General features: G+C 39.1%; 1 protein-coding gene across 1 annotated transcript; it reads right to left on the reverse strand.

Moving 5' to 3' along the window:
- Nucleotides 1–230: 230 nt before the first annotated feature.
- ankmy2a (ankyrin repeat and MYND domain containing 2a) lies at nucleotides 231–6,781 on the reverse strand. The gene is made up of 10 exons (XM_056381801.1): nucleotides 6,578–6,781; nucleotides 6,006–6,070; nucleotides 4,369–4,507; nucleotides 4,130–4,228; nucleotides 3,825–3,985; nucleotides 3,189–3,403; nucleotides 2,601–2,736; nucleotides 2,377–2,505; nucleotides 2,047–2,176; nucleotides 231–1,237 (listed from the first exon to the last, which is right to left on the reverse strand). Exons 1-10 carry the CDS (start codon nucleotides 6,642–6,644, stop codon nucleotides 1,116–1,118), a joined length of 1,263 nt encoding a protein of 420 aa, XP_056237776.1. The 5' UTR covers nucleotides 6,645–6,781; the 3' UTR covers nucleotides 231–1,115.
- Nucleotides 6,782–9,325: the final 2,544 nt, after the last annotated feature.

Genomic DNA, 9,325 nt, shown 5'->3' on the forward strand with positions numbered 1-9,325 from the left:
ACTATTAGTCAGATATTTCATGTTCGTAAAATGAAGCAGTGACTGTAACCGACCTGAGACAAGAAATGTGTATTACGATTAAATGTTAAGAATTGTGCAAAACAGAGTTTAAATATATTTGGCTGAGGTGTATGTAAAGTTCTGACTTCTTCATCTGAACATACAGAGAATAAACTGGTGAGAAAAATGAAGAACATACCGGAAAAATATGAAAATCTACTGCAAAAAAATAAATGGTGAAGATGGTTTTTATTTATCATGATTAAAGATCAAGTTTTTGGATCATTCAGGGCAAACAAAGCCTCATGGGACGTGTGGTTCACCTTCAGCTTCTCTGTCCATTCAGGCTGCATCATTAATGAAAAGAGTATCACCGTTTCTTTTGTTTTTCCCGGACATGATGTTTCTTGTGCTGCGTACAACAACGCTTGGTCAACAAATGATGGATCAGTGGGGGAAAAAAAAAATCTGTCATTTAGTTACAATTTGGAAAATCCTGAGTGTTAACATTATCTTTCAAGATACACTAAAAATAAATCATGTTTATGTTGTTCATATTTTAAAAAATATACATTTTTGGTCAATATTGTGCAGCCATGCTATCCACTCACTATCTACCACAAAGTTATCAGTACAAAAAAAAACCCCCAAAAACATCCCAATAACAAATCAGTTAAATGCAAACAACAGCAGCTCTGATTGGCCACACAGTCACTTCCTTCCCGCACAGGTTGCTACAGGTTCTTAAGGCAGATTTACGTTCCATCGTGGATGTGAACCAATTAGCTCTTCATATACCCATTACCCACAATTCCTCCCAGTGACCTCTACCACAAACACGCCAGCCTACGCAATTCTCACATTCACATATGAAAAAATAAAATAAAAATAATCAACATATAAAAATGACACAAAGATGGCCGCTGTGGCACAAACCTTCCTCGAATGCTTCGGTGTCGCCCCGCCTCAGTGACAGTCTCAGGTCGATAATAAATACGGGCTCGTCTCTCCGGCCGGACCAGTCCTTGTCTGGCTTTCAGTCTTACTGCCAGTTTGCTCTCTGTCTGTGGAGTATGGATGTGTTCTGGAGAATGGCGGATGCTGACGGGTGCTCCTCAGTTGTTGGCAGCTGCGATGGGGGCGGGGTTTGAGGTTTCTGAGGGTGCGACCTCGCTGTTGGTCTCCACTGACAGCTCCTGTATGGAGTCTGTGGCTTCCTGCACCGCGTCACTCTCCTCTGAAACACAAACACAATACTGTTACTGCAGGTCTGACTTTGCTTTTATATTGAGAGCAACATGTGGTCATCACGTTCTGTCATGTTAGATTTATGGAATAAAAAGCAGCCTTGGCAAGAAATGGATTTGGATTAACGTCATTCCAACAGATTTTTAAGGCTCATTGCTTTTACAAAAAAAAATAAAAAACACCATTATTATTCTTTAAAGCAGATGAATTTGCATCTTGATTTTATATCCACATGAATTCCAAAGTTTGTTTATTTTTGCCGTGCGAGGACACTGATGGAAGCAGTAAAAGTCCCTCCAGCATCAGAAAATCAAGAGAAAATCCAAACGAGAAGATAATTACGCGCCTCTCAGCACACAAAAAGAAAACTATATGGTTAGATTAAATGGTATTTTTAATATGAGACTTTTAAAACATGTAATAAAGGAAATACTAGTAATTTCCTGCATTTATTTCCTTGAAAAATGAAAATTTAACACTGAGCCCTGCAAATGTATTTCCGATACAAAAAAGACATTTACAGACTTTTGCAAAATGTTTCTAAATGTACAAGAAAGCTCCAAGAAGCTTAAAAATTTTCCCAAACTTTTACTTAATGCTTTGAAAAACACTGGCACTAATTAGTTTGCAGTCAAGTTTAAGTCAATTTCAAATACTTGCTTGTTGAAATGATGCTACTTGTGTTTCTATGCGAGTTATACTATTAGGAAGTCATCGCCGTCTTCTGCCAACTAATCTGTTCACGTCGGACCAGCGATCACTCTGTTCCTTGTTTTGAGTCTTGGACAGATGAGGTACCTTTGCTCTGCTGCGTCCTCAGTTTGGCCGATTCTGCTTCGTGCGTCTCTCTCTGCTCTTGGAGCTTCTTACAAACTTTCTTGTGGGTGAACCAGTGCATCTTCTGACAGGCTTGGCCACAGTAGATCACCTGGTGAAACCCGCCCCCCCAACAAAATTCATATTATTTGAACATGTGCAAAGTGTAATAAAAGCTACGAAGAAAAAAAAGACAAGAGACACCAGCAGATGAGGCCAAACTAGGAGTTCCTAAAGATGTAAGAAGAGAAGAAGAAGAGCCTCCGTCGTTCTCTGTGTAAATAAATTTAGGGCTGCAGCTTTCACTCTCACCATTTTGCAGATGGAACATCTCTTCTCGGCTCCTTTCTCTCCACAGGAAGTGCAAAACTCTGCGTCCATGAACCCGACCTGACCTGTGATGGCCTGAGTCAGCACTGACAGAGCTGTGGGGTCGTTACCCTGTGACGAAGGCAGGGAAAAAAAACACTGATCACAAACACAATGCTGGATATAACCATCTCTACACGGTTTTAAAATCATTCATCCAGACTCACAATCTCCACAGGAGCGATACTCCGCACCAGCTGCTGCAGCAGAGTGGCGTCGCAGTACGGGAACTTGCGAATGCACTCTCTGATAAACTTCTCCTGATAGACGGGGAAACCGTCGCAGTCTCGCCCCTTCAGCAAACTGCAGGAGAGACATGAAGGAGACGAGCGACATGCGCATCACTTTACAACTGTCATCAGGACAGAAGAAACTTCAGAGCAGATACAGCAGAGAGTCAGTCAGACTCAGTTTTGTCCCATTGAAACTGTGAATAAATAAACAAAACATAAAAAATCCATCGTCCCCTGGGATAACAACATATATTGTGACATTTGGGCTGGACTGTATCGAGATATTACATTTCAGATAACGTCTGAGCCTAATCCATCGTGTCTACTCCTGCAACACAATCTGCCATAACTGGTACAAACATGGCGCTATAAGAGTGATGTCACTGACACAGACAGACACTCAGACATTATAAAACAGTCTGTCTCCAATTAATTTACCATTAAACCTGGACACAGGACAGTGAACACCTTCTCCAACAGTTTACACCTGTAATGAACAGATCATGACGCAGTTTTCTTCACCTCTTGATGAGTCCGTCCAGCTTGTCCTCGCGGTCCTTGAGGAAGGAGGCGCACTTTCCCAGCAGGCAGCTGATGTAGTGCATCTTCATGGCCAGCACCTCGTTCATGTCCTGCTGCTTGATGCATTTCTCGCAGATGAGCTCCATCACCCGACGGCATTTGTCCAGAGCCTCCACCTCTGCCAGCAGGGGGTTCTCCTTCACCAGCATCACCATCTGGAAAAAACACAACACATTCTCCTTCAGTTCAATTTGTAATGAAAATGTAGGTTTTTCCAGGAATAATCAAAGTTGATGTCGACTGCAACTTGACCTGCAATTATTTTTTCCATTGTTATTGTATTTTTAAAAAAATAGCTTTAGCATACATAACAACAAGTGTCTTTATCACATTAACAAAATTTTGTTTTAAATCGTATCGAATTGGCAAATCTGGAAGAAGCAGCTTCCTTGTTGCTCCATGAAGACAGAAATCAGTGAAAGTGAAGATGTTACTTCTCTCGAAGGAGGAAGTGGAAATAAGAAATGTATAAAGAGATATTAGAGGGTGGTTGGATGAGGGTGGTGCAGGCCTGTAGGATGAAGAACTTGTTTAGTCTACGTCTGAACATATAGTTCCTGTCCAGTGGTGTCCTACCTTCACAGGGTTCAGGTTGGTGCTCATGATGACCTTGTGGAGGGGTCCGGCCAGTTTAGGCGGCAGCTTTGGTTCCTTCTCCAAACCCTGGGCCTTGGTGTAGTAATCCAGTCTGGCACGTGAAAAGAAGTTGTTGATCACCGTGACGCAGTCGTGTTGCCCTGAGGAGCGACAACAGAAGAAAGAATGAATGTATTATCTGTCACATGTTCATGTTTAGTCAGAGCTGTTCAAGTGTAACAGTAGACAAACAGTTTGTGTCAGTGTGAACAGAAAGAGCGAGGACACGTCACATCCAGACTTACCAACAAAGGCGGCCATTTGAGCGGCGGTCCTTCCGACAGAGTTGACAACGTCCGTTTCCGCCCCTGCGTCCAACATCATCCACGTGATATCAGTCTTTCCTGCAGGCACAGAGGGAGAAAAGTCACAGCACACAGAGGGAGGGACTTTCCAGAACAACCGAGACGGGATTTTTGATCTTTTTGCTGTGACGATCGACTCTAACATCTTAAACGTTTCACCTGTTACACGAACAGCGTACCTGACAGGCCGGCAAACATCAGCGCTGTGTATCCGTGCTCATGCTCGTTGCAATTCACATCCGCTCCGTGTTGCAGCAGCAACTTGCACATGTCTGCCTTTCCTTTGTAAGCAGCGTGCATGAGAGGGGTCATCCCGTACTGAGGACGACACATACAAAAACACTGTTGCACTGCCACACATATCAATACTTTTGCTCCTAATGATCTCAATACAGAGTTTAAACTGTCATGCTTCACTAAATATGTTTCATGTGTATTTTTACTATCTCTTTCTGCATTGCACTAAACTGCTGTAAAGGATTCACATACATTAAGTGCTACAAATAACCATTATTTAAATTGTCAATTCATCACATTGTCCATTAAATTTCAGAAAATAGAGATAATTTCCCATCATCATTTCCAACCGCTCAAGGCTTCAAATGTCCTGTTGATCAACAAACCCGAAGATCATCAGTTCATATGATCACATGATTTAATATGAATAATTTAAAATAGAGAAAAGCAGCACATTCTCAAAACTGAAGAATCTGGAACCAGAGAACGAAAAATTTGAGCTTGAAAAATGTCAGAATCAATTATCAAAATACTTACCGAATATAATTTTCTATATCTTACAATTAATCAATGAATTAACTAATCATTTCACCGTTACACCTCGTACTTTGCCTTTATTAAGTAACTGTACTCATGACATGTCACGTAAAACTATGCTTATATTTTGTATATCAACTGTGTTTTTTCCCCTTATATTTTGTGTTATTTTGCCTTGGAACATTGTTTTTCTATCTTTGAATTCTGTAACAACCAAATATTTTCAAGTTATTGACTGTTATGATGCTTAATGGGCAACAAGCACCAAGTCCCAGTATGTAAAGAGAAATCCCAACTACTCCCACCTGTTATAGTTACTCTTTAGCATTACTCCAACAAAATTCAACAGTAGATCCCTCCATTGTTACAGTAGATGTGACGTTATCCGCTACCTGAAATGTAGAGTATATTTACCAATGACCAAGGCCAGTTTCATGTTTTTCTCTCCTTTCATGCCAAAAGGAAAGAGCAAAATGTCCTGAAACTAGTGACAACTTCTAAAGACTCACACAGCTTCTACTACATAACAGCGTATTTGTGTCAAACAGCTGATTTTGACAGGTGGACACAAAAGAGTAACAGAAAAAAGGAAGGACATGAAGGACGTCCTCCAAAGCCCTTCTGTGTGGAGACTCACAAGTCCTCTTGTCCCACACATATGTCACTGAACAAAGGAAGAGCTTTGCTAAAAGATCTTATCATGTCTTCTCCCCCACAAAAACTTTCATCCTGAAATGCACTGACCACATTTTATAAAAGAAGCCTCAGTGTGTTAATGTGTTTGTGACACTTCTGATATGTGACAGTTTTGCACTGACGACTATATTTGAGTCAGAGATGCAAGCTAATGCCATGCCCAAGGATAAATACGATGAATCCGTTAATGCATTATGTTATATAGTGTTTTGTTTCCTGTGCAAATAAACTAATAGCTAACTAAATAAACATCAGCATCCTGGCATGTGAATTGGGAGAAATAAAGGCTATTAGCAAAGGTGTGGACTTGTTTTAGAGAGTAAACTCTTCAGAATTGTTCAGTTACCTCATCCAAACAGTTGACTCGAACATCCTTACAGCCCAGCAGCCTTGAGGCCTCTTGAACATTTCCTAATAGCACAAGACTCAATATTAATCCAGTATAAAGACAACACCAAGCTTTACCAACAGTTTATGCAGATCTCAACAGCAAACCCATCTCTTTATTCTGAGTTTTTTTTTTCTTTTAAGGATATTGTCATTAATTTACCTATCAATGCATCAGTTACATAATACATACTCTTGCATATCTACAATAAAAACACTTCTATAGAAACTACTTTAAAGATTAATTTCATCCTGGAAGTTGAAATGGGAATATGAAGACAGCAGGCTATCAGAGGTAAGCTACTCATGTACACATCATTAGCTGTTGGATAACGTTAGTTGCTAACGAGCCTCGTCATCAAGCTAACCATTAAATGAACCGGTGTGATTTAACAAAGCTGTCACATAGTGGCAAATTTGTTAAACTGACATTATTCTGTATTATTTGTATCACTAACCTATCACAGAAGCTAACAGGAGCTAACTGCTGCATGGTTTCCTCAGGGATTAGCGTTAGCCGAAGAGGCTTACCTGCAGTAATAACCTCAAACAACTCCTTTTCACTTGAGGACAAGTCTCCCTTCTTAGGAGCAGACATGTTGGTGGTAAATACTTGAAAATTAGAGAACGACGACACAAATTAAACACGTAAATGTTGATTAAAACGATCCTTTCGGTGGCTCTCAGAGGCTGCTTATGCTCGGGTAGGAGGGCTAGCTCAGGTCGAGCTGTCATTTGGAGCGTACCACTGCGTCCTGTTAGCGGGGGGGGGGGGGGGGGGGGGTTACAGTTACAGCCAAGAAAATACTTCAAAATCTATATCGGAAGCTCGAATATTCTTTCAGAATATATAATGAGAATTACACGGAAGACATACAGTAATACAATTACAGCCAAAACTTTAGCATTTACACAGTTACAACGGTTAATCAACCCCTTATCTTTAAGTTAAATAATCAGCTCCACCAAAGTCCATAAAGATCATTCAAACTGTAAAACTCACACTGGAGCACATAGAGGGAGAGGTGACACTTTCCTGTGCCTATATATATATATATATATATATATATATATATATGTATATTTATATTCAAAATAAACTATGTGAAGTATAATTCTTCTGCAGTTGTTCACGTTGTATAATATATATATATATATAATATATATATATAAATATATTTTTTTCTTTTTTTTTTTTTAGATCGCTGCAACCAGCACGTTTGTTCAAAACGTGCAACCTTTACTCTGAAGACGAGCTGTTTCTGTTTCCGGCTCTCGACTTCCTTGTTCAATTTTTATAGTACAAGTGGGATGCGCGAGGCGAACAAATACTATAGAATTGAACGGGCGCCATTTTTTAGATCAGGTATCCAGATCTTATAATACATCCATGGTTGGGTAATGGAACAAACTGATGCTTTGGTTCGCTGAATTGAATTGCACGTCTTAATTTAATGGCGTTAACAGTGTTTAGGCAGCATCTGCTAATTAAGAACGAGCTCACAAACGTCAACATACATTTACACTTAGCACAGGTAGGACAACGATATTAGACAATATCCTCTAAACTGGCATGTTTCATTATACAACATGAACAACTGCAGAATAATTATACCTCATGCACGGACCATAAAGGAGTCAATAACATTTTAATAAACATTAGATGAGAGGGATAAACTTGCAAAAACAGTGGTGGAAAGTAATCCGTGCTGTAATCAAAGATGGATTATGTGGAAATGGCATACACTCAGCTGGCAGTTTATTAGGTACACTTAGATAAAAGTGATGCAACAGTCCTGCAATAAATCCTACCTCCATGTTCAGTTTTTATTGAGCGGTGTTGATTCAACTTAATGGTTGTTCCAAAGGGTGTAGTTTGTGGTGCTGCTTAACTGTAAATCAGAAATTACAAATGCAGATAAATGAATCTGGCAGTAAAACGCTCACTTTTCATGATGCATTGTATCAATAGGATGATTCAGATGATATGTTACTCCTGGTTGCCGTTTTTATTTGCTTTAGTAGATACAGGCCAACGTTGTAAAATGGATTAGAAACCTTCCTTTTTATACTGAAGAGTGAGAATCCTGAGAATATAAAAGAGACTCACCTAATGTTTAATGAGTCTTGGATAAAGCTGATTCAGAAATGAGTCATGCAGGTTCAGTGTGTTTGTTTGTATCTACATAATTGTGCAGATATTTCTTCCTTAGTATGTAAAACGCATGGAAACTCTGGATTAAGACAAATGCAAACCATGATAATAAAAGTGAAGGGCAAACTAAAGGTGAACCCTTAATGAGACGCAGTGTCACCAGACTGAATTGCTTTGCTGCCAGTTGAGCTACTTATTCTTTCATTTGGACAGTAAAACTGAATCTGGCTGTTTTGCGATAATTTTGACTCATTGGGGCGGTTTCCAAATACAAAACATCATTGACAATATATAAAATGTTTGAGAAGTTTTCAAGCTGTAACGGAGGTTCAGAGGGAGAGACATTATGCAAAGAGATAGTTATTGTAGTTTGATGACTGATCAACAAGCTTTGCAGCAGCAGTGGTGATAAACAAGCTGCTGTATATTTGGAGCCACATTGCTGCATTTTGTGTAAAACATCCGAGTCATTCACTGTGACTTACGCTTAGATAGATTTACTTTATTATTTGGCAACTCACTGAATATATGTCAACTTGATACTTCCTATCTCTTGTTTACATTTGTTCATATGAGTGAAGATGTTTGATATTTAATTTAACATTAACTAAAAGACTTTGTAGGAAGAAAAAAAACGTTGAAGTGATATTAAAACTTGGTCAACTATTTACGAAGACTGGACAGGTTCTTGGCTCTGATTGAGATACTTTTGTCAGTCAAATTTGGCAACATGTAAACACTGTGCACAGGCTGGACACAGAATGTTGTAGGCAAATTACCTTAACCTTTGTAATGTTGGGATGAAAGGTGTATTTAGTGCACCAGGCCTACGGACTACTAGTGCACTTGATTGAACTATTGGAATAAAAAGATGTGATTAATTAATATTTGAACATGTATGTGTTGCAAGTACTCAAGTGTTCATCATTCCTGTAAGTACATTTAGATGCAAGAAAATTTCAATCAAGATAAACAATATTTTCTTCGATTATGAGCTGTATTTATTTCCCCAGTTTAATCACAGAAGTAAAGCTTCATTTATGTGGAAATTTTTTAAAACAAAAGTTAGAAAGTAGCATCAAACAAGCATGATAGCAACAAAAAGATTATGTTTCCAGTAATGA

This window comes from Seriola aureovittata, chromosome 7 (genome assembly GCF_021018895.1).
Source record: "Seriola aureovittata isolate HTS-2021-v1 ecotype China chromosome 7, ASM2101889v1, whole genome shotgun sequence".
In the NCBI taxonomy this organism is placed as follows: Eukaryota; Metazoa; Chordata; class Actinopteri; order Carangiformes; family Carangidae; genus Seriola; species Seriola aureovittata.

Coding starts and splice junctions, on each gene's coding strand:
- ankmy2a (XM_056381801.1), bottom strand. CDS start 6,644: ATGTCTGCTCCTAAGAAGGGAGACTTGTCCTCAAGTGAAAAGGAGTTG. Junction 2,737..3,188: donor CTGGACGGACTCATCAAGAG/GTGAAGAAAACT, acceptor TCTCTCCTGCAG/TTTGCTGAAGGGGCGAGACT. Junction 2,177..2,376: donor GATGTTCCATCTGCAAAATG/GTGAGAGTGAAA, acceptor GGGTTTCACCAG/GTGATCTACTGTGGCCAAGC.